Genomic DNA, 26,182 nt, shown 5'->3' on the forward strand with positions numbered 1-26,182 from the left:
GGAAAGGCAAATATAGATTGCTGCCAACAAATGGATACTCGAATTTTCAAAAGTGTTTAGGTAACTACGCCGAACATGCCGGTAGAGCGCATACAAAGTGACTCGAAGTTTCCATATTCTCAGACGAAGAACCAGTTGCGATGCCAACGAAAACCACTCCGCATTCTAGCTGAGGAGACCTGCCGGTCACCCGACAAGGGTCACAATGAAGCCACTGCTTTGTTCTACCAGTAATAGACTCGCAAAACCTTTCAGTATTATTTGTTTGTTAGCACGTACTGAGCCATGGACATTTTTATCAATATTCGCCGTTTCAGAACCCCCCGAAAATGCATTTATAAGAAGCAGAGAGCTCAAAGGCATTCTTAACACTACTGGGTATTCTTGAGAGCCAAAATGAACTAACCTGCGCTTCCTGCATCATTCCTATCCTTCGTTGTTACGGCACAACGCGCCGCGCTATATAAAAGCGTTCAATGTTGCACGACAATTCAAAGGAACGTTCAGTTACGTCCAAATGCCCGTTTGAAGTTTACAGATCAGAAGGAGATGCCTTCTTTTTCAGAAAGAAATATCTTCAGGCGATATCATGTTACTCGCAGGTAATTTTATCACCAGGCTGTGTAAATCTATGGTCATAAATTTTTTAACCGTTTGAAGGCTCTGGAGAAAAAAGACCGCGATGTCCATTGCCTGTTGCGACGTTCTTTTTGTTACATGTCCCGGGGAGACTTCGACAAAGCGTTTGAAGACGCGGAACTGGCGCTAAAATTGGAACCAAGGTTTCACAAAGTTTGTGTATTTTCCCGTTGTTGTTATTGTTAAATGATTCTAGGCTCTGTTTCAAAAAGCGGAGGTGCTGTATAACCGGGGAGATTTTGAGTTTGCTCTTCTTCACTACCATCAGGGCTACAAAAAACGTCCGGAAATCCAAGAATTTCGCTTGGGTGTACAAAAGTGCGAAGAAGCCATACAAAATGCCTTGGGACGTAAGCGCTGAGGATATTTTGGTCAATCGCTTGATTATCGGTGTATTCTTAACCCACAGTCTGTGTTCTTTTCAACTTATAATTGAAATGTGTGGTCTGTAAAGATAAATGACAAATGACCGAAAGGGACTGTCACATAGTTCGCCGTGCATGCCAATATCAAATACGCCCGTCAGTTGTGATATCTTGCTGGAGAGGAAATCGTGTGTGCTGTTCTGCTTTCTCTATCCACAGTACATACCAAGGATGAACAGTGGTTTATACTTAGCGATACATGTCTACAAGTAATAGGCCACAGATGCCTCTTCGCACAACCGTCCGGACACGTTTCATAAAATTCAGTTATTGTGGCTTCTATTTCAAACCCATGCGAGATTACGTGCCGTCAGTCACTGCTGTAATGCTGTACAGGGTTGGAGTGGGTAGCGAAGTGCTTGCGTCCTTCGGTCAGGTTTTTCAGCAATAGGGTGAAACCAAAAAGGAATATACTAACCAGCTGGGTGAAAGCAGCTGATTATAGCATGGTTATTCTGGGGATAAATTATGTTTTTAGGTGTACACTGACACTGATGCTTTCGTTGACACCAAAGCATGGCAGATGCATTGGGTATCAGAAGCATCAGTGAGGAGAGCTTACAAACATTCCTCGGATCGAGGAGACACTGGTGTGGAAATCTAAAGAGGCAGTGACTTACAGTTGTTTCCAGCATCATCCAGGTGACAGTTTACTCCACTGGTGATTTCGTTTCACTTATTTGTAATCCGAGTAAGAATGTGTGCTAGCAGGGAAGTTTGCATAAGCATCAGTGGCACTATCTCGAACAATCGAATGTAAAGTCATCATCCTCATGGACAACATGACATCGGTGTCCACAACTGATGCTTTGCTGCCGTACAACCATGGTTTATTTGAAGGCCTTATTGTGAAGAAAAGAAAAAAATTGGGTTGAGAGAGACTTAGCGCTAGCTCAATGCAAACACTGCGAGGTGCATACGACTCCAGACATTCATTCAAACAATCTGGATATTGACTGGCAACAAGAACGCTACTGAACTGGTTTGCAGCTACATCTTGAAGCGTCTCTAACCAGGCGAATCAGGGACAAATGTAAGGTAAAAAATTACAGACACTATTGTTTTACGTAGTCTAAGCTTATGCATTTTACATTCAGTCATGTACTTTGTTTATTTTCTTCTCATTTCTATAAAAAAATGATATTGGCGTCAGTTATGCGCCGACCGGTCCCTGAAATCTCAATGCTATGCCATCATTTTTTTCAAAGTTTGAAGTATGCAGTTCAGCTGTCACATATAGCTTTTATCGTAAAATTTAACCTTGGCTTACCGTATACATGAGACCTTCAGCCTTTTATTTTGTTTCACTAACGGTCGAGAAAGACAGCAGACATAAATGCTTCAATTTTGTGTTTCGGAAAAAGGCCATCGACTATCTTACCTAGTTAAGTAAAACCAGTTTGACTCTTTGCGTGTACGACAGGTTAAGAAGTTTTCCAAGACCTTCCGATGCTTTCCTCAAATTGCAGATAGAGGGTAAACATCTGAGAGTTTACATCTCTATGCAATTTATTCAGTCAATGAGGTCCTCACTAATCAATGAAAGATCATATTTGCCGAAGGTACGTGGTTTGATCCCACTGATACAAACCCTCGGAGGTTACAAAATCAGCGCCAGACGTTTTAAAATAATTTTTCGTTGTTATCTAAAGAATTAACTGCAACAAAAGCGTAGGAATCAGCAGAATACTCCCACAAATACTTGCATGTATCTACTGTCTCTTCCCACCAGCTATAAGCAATCAGCTGCATTTTGTCAGTATGTGCGAATATGAGTGACAATGAAAAGTCTCTTACGGTGTGATGTATAGTTAAGGATAAACCAAGCCATCAACAAGCATATCTTACCAACGATTATGTTTGTTCAGTATTTGTGTGTCCAGAATTTGGACCAGGCGGGACTTCGGAGTGCAGTTAGCAGTGCGATGAGAAGCTAATTTGTGGGACACGACAACCCATCAAACATCACAGACAAGTCTTCTTGTCTTGGATGAAATATCAGTAAACGCTGTTTTTAATTTGAGTTTAAGTCACGATAAGTTTAGCACACCAAAATACCAGCTGATTAATTTATTCTACTTAGTTCAGTTGACCTGCAGTTGTTCAACAATAAGCAATTAGTGTACAATGGACACGAGTCATCGTATTTTGAAAAGAAAACAGTGAGTAAATCGCATATTGTTCGGTCCTCGATAAACACTGTACCCGTTCCGCACCAGAACCACGCACGAAATTTGCAACGCGGCAGCAGGCACTCTACTGAGTGTTCCTTGTGAATTTTAAACAGAATTTAGTACTTTTCTTTCATTTTTTTGTTTAATCCGAAATTGGCTGGATATTTTTGAGGTTGTGCGGCCTTTTAGTTTACTGCCGATGCAATTTTAAATAACATGATTTGGGTTCAAGAAGACTTTTTTCTATACCAGCCGCATTCTCTGCAGAGATGCGACATTCTTGCCCACTTTTAATAGAGTGATGCTAGAAGTCACCCATTCTAATAATTTTGAGGGATCCGGGTTTTTTTCACCAACCAAAGTGCCGATAGCAGGCTTAACCTTTTTGTATGCATTCCAAGGCAGCAGGTGGAAAATCAGATTCCTGGTAACTCACCTTCAAGCAGTTGAGATGTCCGTGCAGCCAGTCAATGAAGAAAAAAGAGAAATAAATCTGTTGAACTTATCCGTTTCGGTAAACTCAGAAACAGTAAAGGATATATTTTGTGCCTAATTTGCTCTCCAAAGAATCCTAGAATAAGTAGACCGTTGTCTGGTCTAAAAACTTGCACACTACAAAGTTTATGTTTGCTGAGTCGCGGACTTAAATTTACTAATTTTCAAGAAATTTGATAACAACGATGTTATAATGACATTTTTGGCATCAAAATGGGGAAAAGTAGTGAATTCTGTTTTATAAAAGTACACCACCGGAATTGAGTCCAAAGTTACGAAGTGTTTACTTTTGTGAACATTTTGCCACATAAAGACTGTGCCTGGGTATTAAGAAAGATAAAGCATTTGGTGTAGAGTTACGTGCTCCCGAGGTTTTTCTAACGGCTACTGTAAACTATCTGTGCAATAAAAGGTTCAGTAACAACATGGCCTTATTGTATGATATTTAAATTTTAGAAGGCGATGATTCAGTAAATGGTCCACCAAAAAATAAATAGCTTTAGATTTCTCTTCTGGTTTATTTCGTCTGTCAGTTACGCACAGATGTGCGAAAAATTTCCATCTAGAAACTTTAAAAACTCACTGTGGTTTGGAGTCTTGCAAAGCTGGCCCACTCACTTGACGATAATGAAAGATTTGCATCCTGCAGATATTCGACCAACAATCATATAAACCTAAAGGTCACATTCTAAAATAGTATAAGGCTTAAATGTTTCAGCGTTGGTGTGGTCTATTGGTTAGATATTTACTTTTGTGCCACCTTTTGGAGGATTTGAGCAGTTAAGATCACGGGACCCCACGTCTTCGTTTAGAAGAAATGTTTGGCAAGATGTTTAAAAGACCCCTTCGTAGTGAACTTAGCTCTCTAAAAACAATGAAAATAAACAAACGCATGATAACTGTGTGAGTTTAATATCTGACATGCAGGACTGTTCTACCGGTCACATTTTTGCCACCAAGCGAGATGTCTTGATGCGTCTTTCGTGTTGAATAAATCAACAGGGAAAAGTTTATGCAAAATATTTGCGTAACTTATGGTTACTACTATACGTAACAGATAACGGATGGCATTTAGCATTCTGAATCATTGTTTGCCGAAGGAATTCCTGTTTTTTAGTCAAATTTAGAATAGAAAAGTCAAAGATGTGGCCATCCCTTGACCTGGCGTAGGGGTGTGAAAGATTTTACAAAACGTCTTGGTGCTTTTGATGCGACTCGCCTTCAGGGCTTGGGTCCACATAATTTTCACTGTGTCTGAGAGTCAACGTTGTTGGCGCTGTTGTCATCAGTTTCTGTCCAGTCTTCCTGAATGAGTATCTGAAGCTGTGTACATTTCAATATAATTGTGATTGGGTGTGACTAATTCCCTCTCACATAGACTTTTATTCTTTTCTTAACAGTAAGTCTTTCACGTAAAATATACTTTTACGGAAACGGAGCATCGATGTTAAACAAATGTGTTATGCTGTCAATGCTGATCTTCTTTTAACTACATAAGGAGCAAAAATTGCCTCTTTGAGCATAAGCAACATGTGATGAGGCTCCAAATAAGTCTCAAGTTTGTTTGATAACAGTTATCACTGCGACGGTAACTGTACGCTGCAAACGAAAGCCAGATTTGTGTAAACATAAGTGTCGTTTTGTTCTAAAGGCAATATAAAGTTCAAATGTGGAGCAAGCCTCTAACGTAGAAATCTTTCCTCTTTGTATTTATTCATTACTGAATTTCGTTGTATGCTTTTGATGATCTCTTCCTTGTACTACTAGACTAAGGTTTGGGAGCACATTTTAAAGATTTTAAGTACTATTTCACAGAATCGACCTTCTTTATAGGCACAAGAACTCAAATGGACAATCGTAGCGGCGCTCATCAGATCAGCTAATCCATGGAAATTACCTAGAAATTCCTTACAGTAAAGTTGAAGTTGCTGTTTTGAAGCCCAGCAGTGCGAACTTCAATTGCAAACTGTATCAGCTCTTTTTTTATGGCGTCCTGATTTGCACACTCGCATCAATTTTTAGGCAGTTTTCTCTTAGCTCCATCCTTAAAAGCTTCGTGTTGTTTTTGTTTTCCAATTTTTTTATCTGCACTCGCCATTATCTACCTTTTTATAGAGTAGGGATGTTCACTATCACTGGAAGAGCTTTAGTTTATGAAATATCAGTGCACACTACTACTTCAGTCGTGTATCGCACTTCTCCTCAAGAGTCGCATGCTTGCTTCGTATTTTACTCCACGTTGTTTTGCGTCTTGGTATCTTGGTGATAAGATCCTTGCACGTAGAAGGTGTCAGTGTTTGAGCTGCCGTTGTTTGTTGTACTGTGTGTCTGGCACATCTGGTTGCAATGACAATTCCCTAATTTGAAGCGCAAAATTCACGGTGAAAAAACAAGCATCGTCTGTGTTTTCCTCGAGATAAAGCACGTAGCACAGTTGTCCCTTATCCGATAACTGCGAATGTTTTCAGGTTACACTGCTGGAAAGACTCTCTTCTGCGGTGTTTATTTCGTGCTTACAGGTCAGCCCCTTTTGAAGCAGGTCGTCTGGCGGATATACAGTGATCGTTCTAAAGCTAACCAGGAGGTAACATTGAAACTAAGTGGGAGACCTCCTCGACATAAAGCGCATGTGTTATTTCTCTCCTGGATTTAGGAGTTATTTGGAAAATTGTACTGCTTTTACTTTGAATATTTTGTTTTTACAGTATGCTTACTTTGTGGTTGGTTTTCTTATCGTTCACCCATTGGACTCACGTTCCGTGAAGGATTTTCCAGAGGGATATAACTTCAAAAGCATCAAAAAATTTAGGGAAAAAGACTGAAATAGCTGTTGAGTCGGTAGATGTTTCTAAAAAACCGTTTTCTTGTGCAGGGTTTATTGCACTAGTTTTTTGAAATCGCTAAAAATTTTAATCACCGTTAGCCAATGAACCTCAATGATAAATGGTCCCTGAGTCTTTATGGAACTAAGCATCTAGTCAGGATCCAATCATCTAACTCCATGAACTTGGATAGTTATGTTTGTCCAACTTTAGTGCAATTATGTTATGCATTAGTAGTTACAGATCACGCGCTTCATATGTGGAAAAGTCTGTCCAAAAAACAATATGTGAGCATTTAGGTACCTTCATTTGTAACACATTTCAAGTCGCTGTAGACCAGTTTAGTGCTGATTTCGGCATCTCACTTCACATGAGTGGTCCGGTTCAGTGTGAATCCTAACTTTCATCTGCACGACCGGATCAAACTTAGATGATGATAGGCAGTTGGATCGTATCACGTCTTTCGTCAATGACTTCTTTTTTCTTGTGCCTTGCCACCTGGCCCAGTTGACGTTTTCCAGTTTTGAATCTAATCTCTCAACCAGCTGCAGAAGCTCTGCCTCTATCATTTCTCTTTGAACGAAAGTTGCTACGGACTAAAAGGTGTGGTAATGCCTTCAGCTATTTGAATGCATGGGTGAACAGTTTTTTAGCGCGGTTTTCAGGTCTTGAGCATCAAAAACCTAGTGTGGCTTTGGAAGCGTGTATTGTGCATGGCGAATTACAGCGATTTGTCATAAACCCTCTGGTAGTGAATTAGGCAGACTATCAACTTTTAGAAGGACCGAACTCACAGACAATCGGGATTGAGTGGGGCTCACCAGGAAGCCATGCTATGCTTGGACTCGAACATCAAAGGCTTCAAAAGGGTTTCAAGAAACCATCCTCTTTCTACTATATAAACTTCAAGTAAATAAAACGGAATGCTGCTCTTTAAGAAACTGTAGATGAAGCAAACATGTCTTTACTCTAATTCTTTTATCCTGCGACAGAAAGCTTGGTCAACTGCATAAGTCTGTTGACTTGCGGCTGGGTTAGCTGGGTTTGAATCTCCATCATCACGGTCAAATTTACAGCCGATTTCTATCCTCATAGAACATTACGTTTTGCTACTATTAAAAATACGGCAAGACACTTGAACAACACTTAAACCCTATTACGGACGAATGAAGGCTTCTTCTTTGGGACCCGTAAAATCAGGTTAGTGCTTATACAAAGTGTTACGCATCTGTTGGTACGACAATACTCGGAACGTTTTCTACCACGATTTCAAAAGCAAGTCGATGACAATCGGCAATTTAACCAAAACCACGGGATAAATCAGCGCAAAACACTTATCCAAGGAGGTGGAAAACCATGCCCAGAAGAAATTAGCGTGTTAAATCCTGATATCACTGAGAAAAGGATAGAATATACTGCAGAAGCCGTTTGCGTGGAGAAAGAACTGGCTTTCCTGCTGTGTAGACTCATCAAGACCGTGACACATATCATGGAGTGGATAAAATAACCAGCCGATGTGTGAACAGGGTCTTCTTAACTGAAACTAATACTAGTAGAAAACAATAGGTAAAAGGGCTGGCATTCAAACAAAAACCGACTCACTAGTGGGGCAGTGACGTGTGCAGTAGAATCTATGTTTTATAGCTAAGCAGCTTAGCTGAGTTTCTCCAACTCATAATCTGATGCCCCGTTGCTTTTAAAGTCCACAGCGTTGGGGAAATCTATTCAGCTCGTTATCATCACATTTTTCAGTATGCTTGATTATGATTCACTAATGTTCGCGAAAAAGAATCCGAATGTTCGGATTCAGTTACAAACTCTACTTTTGACAAACATTTTATACGTGAATTCCGCTCCACTGTTGAAGATCATCTGTTCTTCATCAAAGTACATGCCTACATCCTAAGGTTGCATTTTCCTGAAAAGGAATGTTTCGTTTTTTCTACTTGATAACTGTAATTTAGATTTCTTCAAGGACTTAATTTCCCGTGTTCATATAAGCTTGCATTTTGGTTTGTACAATGAGTTCCTGTACTCTGTGTTTGACTGGTGCGTTTAATGACCAGGCAGAGCCCAGTAGACACGCATTATAGAAACGTCTCATTGTGCTGGTTTGGCAGAAATCTGGATTCCACCAACAGGATGTGAGAATCTTTTGACAAAAGACTGTCACCTGCCCAAACTTGAGGCTAAAGAAGTTCCGTTAGGATCTTTCGAAAATTACTTATTGCACACATGTTTTGCTTTTCGCCCTTAATAAACAAACGCTGCACTAAAAGGAGACCAATTAGTTCACAGTTTACTTCTTGATATGTTCTCACCTTCAGAGAAGACTTTTCCACATATGAAAAGAAGCAAAGTGAAGTCTACCTCGGAAGAAAGCATGGGGGTAAGTGACAATGTGAAATAAAATGATGTAAAGTAGGACGGCCCTGTTTCTGGCAAAGAAGAATAAGTAAGCAATATTGCTAGATTAAAAATTAGATGTTTTTGAAACGGAAATGTCATATCCACGAACTCTTCTGGAATACTATTTTCCGAATGCGCAAAGAGATGCTAAGACCTTAGTGAGAAGTTCAACAGAGTTCAAACATCCACGTGACAGGTATAATCTGGTATATAGTTTTTATGATCTCAGTGGAGTGTAAAGATGTCAAGGGTTTTCCTCATTTCTATTTGTGACACCAGCATAGTTATTTCATAATTCTGACGAACGTCATGAGGATCAAGAAACACATAGTTAAGGATAACGGGGGTGGAAAATTTTGGGCCAAATGCTCAAGTGACAATGCCATTATGATCAAACATTTGTTTGATAGGCAGACCCACTGTTTGAGGGCTGAGTGTATGATGGTTCTAGGAAACTTTGAATAAATCCACCTGGTGTACTGACAAACGGGTTTATCGGTTTGCAACATGTGTAAGCTCAAATCCCGCTAAAAGGTATGGATATGTATGCTGACGGATAGATGTAGGCAACGCAAACTAGAGTAAATAACCAATCACTTGATTGTAGACTGTCTCCACTCTTTATTGGATGTTGATCAGATGGCTGTTGATCTGTTCGCCGAGGTTGGCAATTGGCTTGCAAACGTTTCGTCACCATACGAGGAGACATCATCAGTGCGCAGTTGGGTGGGTCTTCACTCTTTGCTTAATGATGAGTTTCTGAAAGAAAAATAGCTACAAGAAGGCCAGGTGGACCCTAAACTAGATGTCTATTACGTGGTTCTGTATTCTTAGGGTGCCATTATTCTGCAGGCTGAACAAAGAATTGGCTTCACATTACAGACTTTTAAGGGTACTAGAATTCTAGATCATGTGCACTGAAAGTAGTGACTACATCCTCCATCGTAGACAGCACAATTCATAAGGATATTGAGAATGTCCACACAGAGCTTAGATTTCGTGATCGATGAGAGGAGGAGGCGTTGGAAATGTTTTTCCTTGACTGTTCCTTCGAAAAACAACAAAAACTCCCATCTTATGAGATATTATGGTCAAAAAACAAATTGGTTACGCCTTTTGAACAGCACCTAGTACATATATACTACTTTTTCCTGTAACCCGCTTTAGGAAGATACAAGTCGTCCATCTGAAAAGAGCAACAAGAAGGCCGACTCTCATTCAAATCAAGATATTCTATTGCATCTTCTTCCCAAAGACAAGGCTCGACGTGCATTCGGCTTCTTGCAGGATGACCATGAGTATTTGAAGAACTTTCTGAAACAAGAAAGTGGGTTATTTGTGTTTAAATTGTTCTCACGACGTAAACATTAAAACGAGAGTGATTAAAAAAGGCTGCTTTGTAGTCAGAACAGCGTGAAACATGCCTTAACTGACTCAGCGGCAGGGGACTGGGATTCATATTTTTCTCTAGAACAAATTCTTTTCATAGAAATGTCATCAATTCTTTTGCGTTCTATCTATATCAGGCCGCATGAAATTAGCTCGCTGCCAACCTACTGCTGCACTTTTGAGTAATCTGCAATTCTGATATTGAATCTAGCCACTTTGAAGATTCCCGGTGATATGGATCTACTGAGGTTGGAAAATACCATTTTTCGCAACAATAGACTTGGTTCTATCTCATTCATTTCGACCTGTTCTCAATGAACCATGGTGACAGAATTAGCTTGTACGCTTTTAAGGCATACAAAATATTGGCTTAGTATTTATATGGGTTGCTTCTTCTGATTGCTCTTGTATGTACTCCAGGCCAAAGAGCACAGATGAACACGGACACTGACTGTTTGAAAAGTTTTTTTTTCTAGTCCGAATACAAGTTCCCAGTTTAGAATGCTCCCAACAAATTGTGAGCAAGGGAAACTAATGAAAGCCACCTACTGTTGACGGAGTAAACGCTGGGACCTCAGTATGCTTCCTTGGTGAGAGATCTCCCCTGAAACGAGTCACCACAGAACTGGGTATGTTCATCCATAGGAAGAAATCCTGTTACTGGCCGTACGGGCAATCATTACTGAACAGTTGTCTACCGAGTAACTTTTCAGTAGTGTTTATATAAGAAGTGTGTACACGGAGGCACAGGTATGAATGTCAATCAAGTAGGTCATTTGTCGGTTATCTGAGTCTCTTGGGGATCTAACAGTCAGGGCCATTCAACATATAATACAGAAAACGCATTTCGAATTGGTGATGTTCACTTTCTTGGAAGACATCTCAGTCCATTCAATGGAAGACTTCCAGTGAAGAGAAGAACACGACGTCAGGGCAACTAACTTACCTACAGCGAAAGTTCTGGATAAGTTGATTGTCGAATATTCACTTTAAACTTCTGAGTAAGAACCGCCAGTGATAACTTCATTGACATTGGTTAGCAACTAGGAATCGCGGTACGCTCAGGCGGGAGAAGAAAGGGTTAGGTAGGCCTAATCCTCCCAATAACCATAACCAATAGCTTTCTAATTCGTAAAAATTACTCATCTGACAGTTTGATTTAAAAGAATATTATTTGCCAATCGGTGAGGGGTACGAAGGAAACAGAATCCCATTCAAATTGATGAAATGTTGCCTTGCACCGACACTGGGCTGTCGATGATAACGACGATGAATCCTTGGAGTCAAACCGTGAATGACAGGATTCCATTCTTTTGGTAATCTCCCATTATCCGTTCCAAATCAGACAATATCCATTCCTTGGTTCATACCACTCGTACTATGGCAGGGGATAACAAAGACATTCTCGGTATAGAGTAACCCAATCCGTGTACCACATGAGTGAGCCATCACTCTACGACAAGTACGCGGTTATTACAGTGATGATGATGATGATGATGATGATGATGATGAGTGAACCATCAAACATCATGGTTTTGGATGCATCTCACAGGTGGTATGCTACTGTCTGTCCAACCGTTTGTTTGCTCCACCCGTTTGTGACGAAATCTGTGGTTGGTTTATGACTTCACATAAACGTAAGATGTAACATTAAGTTACGCGCAGGTGCTGTCGTATAAGGATGCCTTTCTAGTAATCGAAGCGCTAATTTCTTGTTCCCAAATTAAACCCATTAACTTCAATGGTTGGAACTGTGGCTTTCTCCAAGTTGTAACGTGTGATTTCTGACCGCTTTTTTGTTTGGTTATATATGTATAAAAACAGAATCCGCCGAAAGCTACTTGGTGTTTTCATTATTTTCGCCTAACTTTCCAGTGAACACTTTAATTGGGGCACACGGATGGACAAAACATTCTATTCTGACCAAGACTTGAAGTCGAATTACATATTGATTTCAATCGTCTAGGAAGTATTCACTGTACTTGACAATGTCCATGTAACGGTATCTCCTTTAGCGTATCCGTTCGACTGTTATTATCATCTGTGATATCCACTATGTTTCAGGAAGTTACCGAGTTGAACGTGGACTTTGCGATGTCTTGTCCGCTGAAAATGAAAGCACTTTATTTCTCTGTGCTTCACTATTTTCTACACGGAAAATCTGTTAGCTCTCATTGCTGGGAATATGGGGACAATAAGACTGAATTCCCCATCACACTGTCGAATTTACACAACGGATTAATCACCGGTACGCCGGCTTAACGTGAATATGCTCTTTTTTCTTAGTGTTTAAGTAATGGGGCATTCAACTATAACGCCGGCTGGGTATCATCCAGGATTTACTCCCCACTGGAAATACCAGAATAATATAGATATACGGTGTAAACCACGTCTTTCACATCGTGTAGATGCTTAAACTGCAAGATGTTAAATTTCATTCTCTTGATAGCCCGATTAAGCTTAAGGTTAACCAATAAAGATCGATGTAATTTTATAGAAAATGCTTGATATCTTCTATACCTAGGTCATGGTTGCCTTGTAATATTTCAACACTTGTCCGCAGTGGTACGCATCAGACTCACTGTTGGTTGATTCTCAAACGGCATTAAATACAGCCCCACAAATGCTGAAGTTTTGCTCGATTATCCAAGCGTGTTGCTTGTGTTGCTTATCACTATCGTCGTCATTGTCAGCACTGTCATCAGCACTAAAATTAACATTACCCTAAACGCCATCCTTAGCACCATCAGTATCGTCAGTAACGACAGTAACAATATAATTTGTCTGAAAGTAATACAAAGGTTCCAGCTGTTACAGTTCTGTTCAGTAATGACAATTAAACGGAAACATGATGAAATGAACTACGTGTAGGCTGCTGGCACTTGACCTCCGTCTGTCCCCGATACCGATAGGTTTTTGGCCTTAAACATGCTTTACTCAGATATTCAATCGGTCATATGGGAAATAAGATTTGGTTGCAGTTCTGGGGGTTTGTGGGACAGGTATTTTGTTCACAGTCACGCCACTCTCGTCGTCCTCCCTTTCTGACGTAATTATTCCGGTGAGTTCACGCCAAAGGGAAGCACTGGACTCGAGTTTCGCTCTTATTAGAGCACTGTATATCCAATGGCCTTGCCGGGATTTGAACCCTGGACATCTGACATGCGAGGCGGGCGTGTAACCAAACGTTCAAACGAGAGTGGTGTGACTATGGACAAAATACCTTATCCGCAAAACCCCAAAACTGCATCCAAAAAGTTGTCCAGTGGGTTTCAAGCGTGTGTCACGCTAGCCGACTGGGAAGTCCTGATTGGTGGGTCAATCGATCATCACAACCAGGATACTTACTGGGTTGGGCGCACGAATCGCATCGCTCAAGTGTGAACACGTTCGCCTGTTCATATATGAAAATTCAGAGGCGTCCAACGTGCGCTGGTGGAGTATAGGTTCCGTTCATACCTCGCATGTCAGATATCCGGGGTTCGAATCCCGGCACGGCCATTAGATATGCACTACTCCAGTAGGAGCGAAACTTGACTCCAGTGCTTTCCTTTGGTGTGGACTCACCGGAATAATTACGCCAGAACAGGAGGACGACCGTTCAAACGAGTGTGACTATGAATGAATGGAATTCTGGCTTTTAGCTTGCGTATCTATGATGACCACCTGAAGCTGTTGCATGTGTAACACTACAAGGCTACAAATTCGACCTGTCACCACCGGTGATAACTGATACATTAGAAATGTCACAACAGGGAATATTTCGGAAGGCTGACACATGGGGGTGGTTGTTCTGGAACCAACATACATATACTATGGATGAAATCAGCTAAAAACAAACCCAAATATTCTTGTCTTAATGGATAGTCTCATCTATATTTCATTACATCGTCTTACAAAGCCACCTCTACTCCGCTGTTAGTTGTCTAATCACTGACTTTCTGGTTGTTTCTAAGCTGCGAATAAACCTGCAGTACCCTCACACGTAAAACGTTCTTTCGTTTTCACGTGTAGAATCCAAAAAGTGGAAAACCAAACGCTCAGACGAACTGAGTAAAATCGCCAACGATGGTCTGGACTATTTGGATATGCGGTCCAAGTTCTGGCAACAAGAGCAACCACTTTATGCTCGTTCTAAAGCAAGGTCGACAAAGAGCAGGACAACAAAAACGCAGAAGGACAAGGATCAAGGCAAAAATATCTGCAAGGTTCTTGAGAGACTCCACGAAATTGACCAGTGTAAGTGGTTTGACCAGTGAGTTTGACCAGAAAGAGTGGAACTGATTTTTAACACCCATGGAGGAATGAAAGTTAACAACTTGAGCGGGTATGATGGTGGAAACATTTTTACAGTTTGAGTTTACTATCCCATTCTTTTTTATTTCAATATAAAGTATTTTAAGCAATACTAATGGCATGACACAATTTGGCCTTGACTTTGGTGAACTCAGGAGCGTACTAAACGGTCAATGAAACATTTCTCTGCCGAAAATGCTGTAGTCTACAGTGTTTTACAATAACGTTTTGTCAGACTGTTCCAATCTTACTTGAAAACTGACGCTGACAAAGATTTTTTGTCTGCTTTCTGCTATCTGAGTAAAACTAACTACCTGGTGACGTGCCGCAATGGTGCCGATGGTACGATTAGATTAGTGGATCCTTTTGCCTGGCCTAAAGCGTGAAGGTTAACGGAATATCTCATCTATTTGAAAACTGGGATGGTGCTAACAGAAGATTTGAATGAATCTCAGCTGAGTGCTTCTTGTTACTTTTGAGAGCAAGATTATTGAAAAGTGGGAAAATCAGTGAAACTGATTAACCCAAAATTGAAGACCCCCACGCTGATTGTCGAAGCAGTGTGATGTCAAAGAAACTTTCCCTATTTTATTTACCCCTTTCCTAACTAACTACATTCTAAACGGCCATGTCATCTGCAAGCTATTGGTTACTTTTCCCAACGGCTACGACTCGAGATATTTCCTTGAATTGCAGTCCCGATGGAAGATAAGTAGGCTTCAAAAAGATCACTTATCCTCCTTCTTACTTGCTTACTTTACTTACTTACTTATTACTTACTTAACTAACTAACTACTTGCTTACTTACTCTCGTTGCTAGAAAGTGGTTTTCTGATATGAGCCGCTAGTCGACTAAGGACAGAATACCTTTAATCATGTGATTCACAATAAATAGGGGAAGAAATTTTGGCTGAGCAACGGGTGGACACCGGCATTTTTGACAAACGATCAAAAAGAAGTGGAAACGGTAAAATAAGTGATTCAAGCAAGAATGTCTGCATAGTGGTGACCAACACTTTTGGGCGAGTAACCTGCAGTTGCACGTACCCGTTGATTTTCACTGTACGAGAAAATAGTGGCAGAAGTTGACCGAAATTCAGAAAAATAAATGGCACTTCCTTAGCTGCTGTGCAATGTTCAGCAGTGGTGCCTCAAATCCCGGTCTTTCGTACGGTATTTCAGAGTTGACCAACATAGCGGTGCTTCGCTTCATCTGAGTTGTGCCGTCCTCCAGAACTGGAACTTGGTCAGTGTGCCGTCAGTCAGATTCGTCTAATAAGCCACTGAGCGAGCATTACTGCCTGCGTTGTTTTTACGGTCACGAGAATGTAAAAATAAATTGACTTTTATATCACCCTTGACCTTGGGTAAACAGGTCACACCTACCGAGTTGTTTCCCTTCCAGATCAACAAGCAGACGAACACGTGACCGCAATTCGTCTGGCGGAAGGCTTGCGTCGCGAAGTGGGTGAATGGACGGATGATGATTTCCCCAATCGCCTGGAGGTCCTGGCTAATGTGAATTCCATGTTAGGCATATCGCACCTGGAACTCACTCACTATGAGGCAGCTCTTGAAGCGCATGAGAGGGCTTACGAACTGGGAGAAAAGTGCAAACTCCCAGAAATTGTATCTCATTCACTGGATAATATTGGTCGCGTACACGCGAAGAAAGGTGATTATCAGGCAGCGATTGACGTGTAAGTCTATAGAGTTCTGATAGTGCTCGCGACTGATTGTCATTTCTTGACCCCACTTTCGATCGTAATTCGGTTTTATTTTTTATAAAGAAGCATAAGCATAAAGTCATAAATCTTGAGGTGTGACTGAACTATCTATACCTAGCTTTTTTACAGCCGCTTTCATTTATGTTTTTCTATGTCCGTCTGTTTGGCACTTTTAGCCAACCTTAGCCACTGAGTCTTCTCGAGTTCATTCCATTTTATATGTGCATATTGAAAATTCAGACGGGGGTTGAAGGGAATGGGAGATGTACAGTGAGTTGTAGAAAATATGATGTGTGACCGATGCTTTCTTCATTTCCATATTTGTTGTTCACTCTTTACGTAGGTGGTCAAAGAAACTCGCCGACTGCTCGGATAAATTCGAGCAGATCTGGTTACGTTACGAAATCGGTCGTTGTAATCTGGAGCTGCAACAGTCGGCGGAGGCTCTGGAACATGGTGATCACGCGCTGCAGTTGGCCAAAGAAGTGGGTGATGAGTCCTGGCAACTCAACCTGAACGTCCTCATCGGGCAAGCCAATCTGCATATGCAAAGAAATGCTGAGGCCCAAGTTGCCTTCACGAGAGCATATGATCTCGCTAAAGTGAGAAAACGGATTTTTGCTAATTCTACGTAAATAATTATAGACGCAGCTAATGTATTGAACAATAGCTCACAGTGGCTGAACTTTGCGTGGAAAGCGACTTTGGATATTTTGTTGATGGATGCTTCTCGTTCAGGGTCATCATTCCAGACAAATCATCTTCGACCAGAATACGGCCGGTTTCCAAGTAACAGACGGAACCTCGGACCCATTTTGCTGGACGACGCTATGAACAGCTAAGGCTGAAAATGAAATTTTATGTCTCTCGCTGGAGTGGAACGTAATCAAACTACTATCAGCACCTAAAACGATAATCAATCACAACAAGAATATATGGAATTACCCCGCTATCTTCTCAACATTTGTACTCACTTTTGCATCCCTTCGTTATGGTTTGCGGGCTAAGCTAAGGCTGGGCGCAGTCGACTTACAATCGTATATTGTACAGTACTTGTCATCAAAGGCAATGTTCCGCTGTCTTTCCTCTCTTCGAACCACAGCCTTTATGGTTATTTTCCGGAGCATTTACTTATATTCTACAAGTAGTAAAAGATTCATCATGGAAAAATAGGTCAACCAATGCTAAACAACCATGAAGCAGTGCTCTTGTTCTTTGTATTTGTTTGGTTCCACCAAAGCACTGTAGCCCCCCGGGTTCTAACTAAGCTCAAACACTGAAATAAATACCATTGGTGTTAAGGATTCTACCTGTTGATCGTAACTAGCAGTGTAGTGAACCCACGCTCCTCCCTCATAGGAATCAAAATCTTTTTCTTGTGAGAAGCCCAGAAACAAAGAACTGAGTTTTAGATGTAGCAGATTCATGATACGATTACTCACCAAATTATTTTGTCGATTTTGCTTACCGGAACGCAGTTTCACGTCATTCAGTACGAAAAACCATAGACAACAAGCTGCCAAAAATGCTGGACCTCATTGGGCAGTACATAGAACGTGGAAATTTTAGCTTGTCGCCATTTTTTCAACCAAAGGAGTGTTTCCTACAAGAATGTAAAATTTTATTATGTATATTATATATATATTATTATATATTAGACGCGTTCTGTGTGTAGAAGGGAAGTTTTTAAGATGAAAAGGAGAATCTGGAATAATACAGTTGAAACTGAATATTCAACTGTGCGTCCATTGTTGGACAGCTTTAGTCTTCGCTCACATACGACGTTTAACCATGTTGATTATCTTCTTCCCTTTTGAACGACTTTCCCAAACTTGAGATGAACTTCAATTTTAGCATGAGGCAAACAACCAGCACTGGAGTTCTGAACAATTCCTCTTCAACAGATAACTGAACAGACTGATTTCCGTATTAGTGTAAAGAGAGTGACAACGGAAACAGAATTTCTAACACAAGCTGACATATTACCTCGAACCAGAATTCTGGTAACTCATATCTGGAGAGGGTCACCAAAGTCATTTTGAACATTTAGACACGAAACATAATTCATCAAGTCAAGTCTATGGATAAAAAAGGACAGTTATCTTCCTAGATAAGATAGTTTCGACTAGAAAGTTCCTGTTTCTTGACTGTAAAACTAATTAACTGAATGATCTGCGTTACCTATACAGAATAGATTTCATCGGAGTCGCACTTTCACGACGGTTTAATTTGCACAAGTATTTGACTCCACAAAAGTACACGTTTAAACAATATTAATATGAATTCTAGTAATGGAAAATAATTTATTGATCATTCAGCTGCAACATCCTTTCGGTGCCTAGTTGCCATGCCACCCGAAAGAGACACGAGGGCCTAGGTACTATCATAATGCCCAAGCCTAGGTCTCCTTGGTAAACCTATAAATGGACAAAACCAGTAGTGACTTTTTTAAGAATCTTCATCAGCCTTTAGATGTATTAACATATTTGGGAAATTTCGCAACAAAATATGACGCCAAGGGGATATTGTGGAATAAGAGTCTTCTACTATTTACAAGATCAGTTGAATGCCCAAGAATATTCTGAACTAGCAGAAGGTTTGGAAGCGATCAAAATCAACAGCTATCTATGTATATATGCATAAAGAAGCGTGGTGTAGCTGAAACTTTGAAGCGGAAGACATACACCTGAAAGCACTTACACAGTATGAGTCCGAACAAATCCCAAAACTGAAGTCAAAACGTGCTAAATATTCCCTCCAGAATCCAAAAAGAACGAAACTATTTTTTAACTTAGAGCAGAGTCATATCATGGCTGAATTGTTCAGTCTTACAACGTTGGACTGATTTGGAGTTCGGCTTAACAACGATCTCTGACAATCCCCAATTGATTTCAAAGGATACTCTTTACCGATACATCACATTGCATTGGCTTTGTCCAGTAGGCCATGAGAACAGTCACGCAAGTCGCTGATATTATAATCAGGCGGAGCCACCTCAGGCCGTCTCCCCACGTCAATTAACTAATCCAATAATTTTTAATTATATTATATTATCAAGTAATTAGACAGTGTTAAGTACCTGCAATGCCATGATTTATTCGCATGCATTTCTCTAACACCTCGCAGACGCTGAAGGCTTCCGACGCTGAAAAGGCAATTATTGAAGTGATGGAAGAATTCCAATCTACTGAATGTGAATTGGATTTGGATACCCTAAACGAAATGGACAATTCAAGTGAATCGCCCATAAGAAGTAAGTTGCGATGACAGCATACGGCTTTTAATATCTTTTTGGCGCTGGTAAGTGGGTCCCATGACCTAGGAGGATCAGGCAGCATGGGCAAATCCGTAATGAGGCATTTACAGAGCGCGTTTTCGCTTGTGCAACGGGTGCTTCCATTAAAGAATGTGTCCAGCACCAGAAGCTGCGCTGGTTGCGACACGTATTGTGCATGCCGAACCATCGTTTGCCGAAGAAAGTGCTGTTTTTCATGCCCAACTCAGAGTGGTGTAAACAGAGAGGTGGCCAACCCTTGACTTGGCAGAGGGTTATGGAAGAAATTACGAAACGTTTGGGTGCTATCGGTGCTACTCGCCTTCCAGGATGAGGACCGCGTGATCTTTACTGCGCCTAGTTGGAGACGCTGCAAGATATGGCTTCTACTCGATGTCAGTGGCTTTCTTGTTGTCAGCTTCTATCCATATTGTCTGAATGAGTGTGAGGAAGTGTAGGCACCTCAGAATGATTGTAGTAAGCCAGCACAAAGTCCCTTCCCCGTCCACCTTCATTCTTTTCTTTACAAATAAGGCTTTCAAATAAAACACAGTTGTACGGCAGTGAGGCATTGGCGTTGAACACAGATGTCATGCGTCGATGGTGGTGATGACAAACAGAAAGCGTTCTGTACTCGAGTTTATTTGATGCACCCATGCCTGGCCTTGGAAGAGTGCAGTGGACCCAATTCTACGCTCGTTTTCAATGATAACACTTCATCTACCTGAAACTGCATCACACGAGTATGAGAAAACAAGTTTATAAAACTTACGTCTTGTTCTACCTCAGTCGAGATTGGTAAAAGGTAGGACCTGAGAAGCTAATCCTGATTCAGCTTCGGACCCTGAACAGCTGTTCTTGGTCCTAGGTGTGAGGAGAAGTATCGTGTTCCTGTTCACGAAAACCTGAACGCATTTGCTTTTAGCTACACAATATGAGGACTTGCTCAGCACTATCACGCTCTGAATGGGACATTTTTACATACAAAATGATGAATTCCTTTGTGTTCATTGTTTTCACCACGGTTTATTTCGAAACAACAACACAGTTAGAAGAAGCGTAGACCAATAACTTAATTTGTGCAAATATTATACATCCTACATATAGTTCTTTGGCTCCGATTTGCAGAGGGGACAATTATGATCCCTATTGTCCAATTAGGTCGGAAAATAAATCAACATCAAATCTATGGTAGATTTATTGCGGCATTGGCCACTGAGTGGAAAATCATAAGCTTGTAATCTAACTTAACCATGTCACGCCAGACGAAACTAACAGATCAAAAGTGTCACTAACAGGTGCATTAAATGTTTGCTAAAATCTACTTAGACCACCGTAGACAAAATCACCTTGACTTATCACTCGACATTACCTGGTGTAACAACTGCAGTTACAAAAGTTCTCCGGTTTGGTGGGTCCTGATTGTCCGCATATAGTCACTCACTCAAACGACCGACCGACACCAGATGCCGGTAATATACTTCACGAATAACCTGAAAAAGGCGACGACACATTTATTGAATTGCAAGTTTTACTGGGTCTTCATCTGCATAAATTCTTTCTGACTGGCTTGATTTTGGCGCCAGTTAACGTCTGACAGGGTGCAACTCACTGATCAAAGATGGAGTTCAACTACAGTTATCTTGCCTAGATATGAGGAAATTGTGGCCGACGGCCGAACCAACGCTGAGAACCCACGGCTTATCACGTCGTGAAAGGCGCTGTCACTAGTCAGCTCAACGCCCCAGGCGACTACTCTGTAAATGTCTTGAATAGACCAGCAGGTGACAGGTTGCCGTATCTATCTACCAAGGTAGGGTGAAGACTTCTTTAACTGTGGTTACGGCTACTTATGAGTAGCTGCATATGTCTTATATGCTAGGCAGCTGAAGTTCCCACTCTCAAGAAGGCCAGAATTGTGCGATTTTCGTAAGCCCGAAATACAGCGGAAGTTGGGTCGTTCTTTGGTACAGAACGAGTGGAGGAACCACACCAGGGAGGAGTGCGGTTTGGATAAACCATAGTGACATGGAAACGGATTTTACTGGTGGCTGATCGGATGGCAGTTGATCTGTTCACCGAGCTTGGCAACTGACTTGCAAACGTTTCGTCCCCAGTCGAGGAGACATCGTCAGTGCGCAGTTGAATGCGCACTGTTCAACTGCGCACTGACGATGTCTCCTCGACTGGGGACGAAACGTTTGCAAGTCAGTTGCCAAGCTCGGTGAACAGATCAACTGCCATCCGATCAGCCACCAGTAAACACACCCGAGCTACCTATATTTCTACAAATCGATAAACGGATTTTACAAATCCAAAAGCGACCGCGTACAACCAAATACACTTTGGGTCCCTACGGCACGTAGATTTTCCATGTCTCTTACAGTGGAAGTGAAATAAAATAAAGCATTTATTTTTATTCTGGATCAAGTCTCTCTGAATGTGTATTCCTGTGGGAGCATACCATACTACTGTATTGACACTAATTCATTTGAAAGCAATAACAACATAAGCAGTAAAAATTGGTACAGAGTAAAAATGATGATATTGTGACTCTTCAGAATGCTCACTCAGAAGAAATCCCAGCGACTACTTTGAATGTTTTCCTTCTCCAGAATTCACGATGCATATTCAGCGTAGCAGATGTGCACGTAATTACTTCAGTTATTTTCGTTATAAGTTACTGCAATTTCGCGTTTGTTCACAAACCAATTAAGACACCTATTTCTTGTTCAAATGCTTTTATTTCTTGTTTGAATTTGAGTTGGTCCTGAGTGATATTTATTGCGAGGGACTAGGTTTTCCGTGGTTCAAGCTTCTAAAATACCCACTGTGGGTCATGCGTACTTTGTGTTTGAAGTATGCGACAGTCACCTTACTCATTTTATGATGAGTAGACTTTGTGTACTCCAACTAACCCTTGACTCACGATGACGTCGCTTGAATGTACACGTGAATAATGGCTCGCGGATAGTAATACGACACTCGTGTTTAACTATTTAGGGACCAAAAATACGGTAGTGATCTGTATCCATTTGTAATCACCCTTTTTGTGGCAAAAAGGCGAGGTCAAATGGAGTGTAACCCCAGGCCATTTGGAGTGACACTTTCGCGAGCCTAGAATGGTTGAAGTGCTCTTGGTAAGGACTGTACAGACCGACAAACAAGATGCTTAGTTTAAATATATACACAAAAGGATCATAGGAAATTGCAAGTTCTTTTTCGGTTTGATGGGCAGTAACATTTGTGTGAAAGTTTCGTTCTTCAATAAGTGGTCATTCGAAAAGGGTTATTCAGATCGCCCAATCGTAATTCGCTGGATACAGCGATTGGTCAGCCAAATCAGAAGAAATGCGCTCACATGATGTTTCGATCAATAACCACTGGTTTAACCCAAAAGAAGTTGCCTCGACCCTAATAAACTGTGCATATAGCCTCGGACGAGTACGCGGTTATTACAGCTGACAATGATGATGATGATGATTATGACATATAGCCTCATCCTCTACCAAAACATTTGGAACCAAACTGTCCAGCTTTGTGCACTAACCAACATGCTTAAGTTCTGATGGCGTAAGGTACATTGAAATAAAAGAACTCTTCATAATTGACATTTACCTGCCTGGCAATTTTTTTGGCTAATGCTCTCTGCTATGAAAAACGGAAAGAGGAAGGGGTCAAACGATAAAGGTACTAACCCCTGCAAATATTCATTTAGAACATTTTCAATATCCATTTAGAATAGCGAGTGATAGCAAGACCAACATTCAGCTAGAAACCATATCACATAATGTCGTCACTCTTTTTTCAATGAGCCTTTCTCTTTTTGCTTGCACTACGCAGCTCCAGCGGCCCCATAATCAACGGTCAAGCGAAAGAACTACCGTCAAACTTCTCATCAGGCTTCGCGTTCCAAAAACTATTGCGAAATCCACCAAGATCCATATTTACATTATGTTCGTTCATCTTCCTTGAGATTTTGACACTCTGATGGAGATGAGTTAGAAATGAAAAAAATATCCCTGTTTTCTTTGTATGTTGTTGTGACAACATACATTGTTGTTTCTTCCTTATTCTTCAGTTATACCATTAGTCAAGGAAGAGGGGGTAGCTGCATCTAAGCTGTAACAAATCGTCAAAATCCACCCTAACTATGGCTTATGGTATGACCCCATGTTTAATTCTGTCGGATTTTCCGGAAAAACGTTTATCAATTCAGCAACGACACTGAAAATATTTTCATTACGTGATTTGTCAAGGATTACTTGCTCCTGAACGGAAGTGTCAGAGAATTTCAACAGAATGTCACTTGATTTAGAATGGATGTCATTTTGTTCTTGCTTGACCTAAGGATACGCGGTTGTTCCGCTAGCAACGATCTCTCGACACTCTACCACTGATTCCGAGGGACTTGCAGGATCCATTGCCTGTTAAAACCGCTCAAATGCAAAAGAAAATCGTAAAATCCCACTCTCCTACAAATTTGGCAACCTCTTTGAAGAAAGTTGGCAGATGAATAATTTAAACGACCATCAAAGCGTCCGTTTGAACCAATAATCCTCAAGCGTCTGGAAGATACCAACGTTCGATCCATTGTAGAAGTTATTCAGATGGTCAGGGTGGCAACCATAGCTTTTGACCCAGTGTGCGGGGGGGGGGGTGGTTAAGGAATGATAAGTCCAACTGTCAAGATGTAAAAAACGTCTGGTTCTGCACCTACTCAGGTAGTGAGAAATCTAGGTTCTGACTTTGGTTGAAGGTTTCCTCGTTTTTCAAGACAGAGTTGATGATAGTTAAAGGGACCAACTATGTCTGAACAGAAGATTGTTCTCAAAAATGAGATCAGACAAAAGAAGCTACTCACAAGGTTGCTGAAAACCCTTCGACAGCCCACGACTAGTTTTGGCCTTTTAATGGCTCATCAGGTAGGCGCAGTAGAACATAAGGTGGACGAAAACTTGGGGACTGCGCCTACCTGATGAGCCCCATGAATGGCGAAACCGGTCGTGGGCTCCCAAAGAGTTATCAGCAACCTTGTGAGCAGTTTCCTTTATGAAAATATACTGCGATATCTCGAATATCGTGCCGACTGAATCATGAGGCAGCCTGTGTGCAGCACATTCAGTTGTAGAATACCATAAACGAGAGATTCAGTTGAGTCTCTCGTGAAATACAAATTGATTTGCACATGAGTGTATTTCTCGAGATCAGACAAGCATACAACCTTGGGAACCCAGCAAGAATTATGCGTATTTACTGAAATCTGGAAAATTCATGGCTTGGCGGTTAATGATCAGTCTGATTTATGATGTTGTGTCATAGTGTATTTTACCCCACAAATCTGTATGCATGGATAATTCAATTCTTTTAACATAAGTCTATACATTCTATCACCAACGATGATTGACCCCAACTATTCGCGGAGCATCGTTTTTGGGAAAGTTCAACTGCGAAACCATGGTTCAAAATATCATCATCACCCAGTATTTGGTACTAAACACGCAAGCGGAATTATTTGTGTTTTAGGCCATGTACTCCTTTCATTGAATACAAAGATGATGTCCAACAGGCTGTCTACAAGTAGCTGGCACGAATCTAACCCAGCCTATATTAATTGGATCAATACGATTCCCAGACAGAAGAGCACAGTGAATTGGGCTGACTTCAGTCAAATCCCCTCACACATGAATCCTGGCAAAAACCCCACATCCGTAATGTTTGTCCTGTCCCGAAGTTTCATCCGTTCACTCCACGACCAAGTGCTACCCACCTGCCTACGCTGGCTAGTCATAGACTCATCTACCATAATTTCAACAATGCGTGCTCACCACGAAGTGCGCCATCTAGATCACCGGAGCGACGTACGTTTTTCAAGTGACTCATACTCTCAGTGACTCCCACGCGAATGTAAAGGTGAACAAATGAGATTCACCTGAGAACACTCGAGTGATGATCGGATCCAAGTGGTTTGCCTAGGCACAATACGAAATGGCACACGTGGAAAAGGCAATCCTATACAGAGAACTCTGATAATCAGAGGATGAGGTGGCGTAATTATTGTTTGATATAAGTAGCATAAGGGGATTGCTCAAAATCCGCAGACGGTTCACAACCGGTTTTTCTGTGTTTTGAGCATAATCCAATGAGCATAGTCCCAGATCTAGACGGTAATATAGTCCAATGTTTACCTTTGAGCTAATATGCGTAATGAAATTTCCGGAACCGCCGACTCAATGAAATCATTCACAGTCGTTAAAACGTTGATATTCTTTCACATACTCTGCACCCCACTGACTGTAAGAAGTTGAGGACAGGTGTCCAAAACTACTCTGTTTGACTACAATTCACTGTGACTTATATTCCTTTAAACGGAAACCTTTTTGTCTGATCGACAACTGTAACGTCGCAATGTTATAATACGTGTTTCGTCCGGAAAGGGCAGCTGCAATGTAGGTGAACCTGATTTACGAATCATCCATTTATGCTCAAGGGAAACTTAAGTGATAGTTTGACGGAATTGTTTAATGCGAAC

At 41.1% G+C, this 26,182-nt stretch overlaps 1 protein-coding gene across 1 annotated transcript; it reads left to right on the top strand.

The window, feature by feature from the left end:
* Window positions 1–476: 476 nt before the first annotated feature.
* On the top strand, window positions 477–23,720 carry T265_02605 (hypothetical protein; the record flags this gene model as incomplete). The annotated part of the gene is made up of 11 exons (XM_009166903.1): window positions 477–602; window positions 661–792; window positions 836–989; window positions 8,847–8,944; window positions 10,132–10,291; window positions 14,368–14,592; window positions 16,055–16,349; window positions 16,720–16,978; window positions 19,503–19,629; window positions 22,266–22,301; window positions 23,494–23,720. The coding sequence occupies 11 exons, from the start codon at window positions 477–479 to the stop codon at window positions 23,508–23,510; spliced, it is 1,629 nt and encodes a 542-aa protein (XP_009165167.1).
* Between the last annotated feature and the right edge of the window lie 2,462 nt (window positions 23,721–26,182).

The sequence above is a fragment of the Opisthorchis viverrini genome, assembly GCF_000715545.1.
Source record: "Opisthorchis viverrini unplaced genomic scaffold opera_v5_33, whole genome shotgun sequence".
Lineage (NCBI taxonomy): Eukaryota > Metazoa > Platyhelminthes > Trematoda > Opisthorchiida > Opisthorchiidae > Opisthorchis > Opisthorchis viverrini.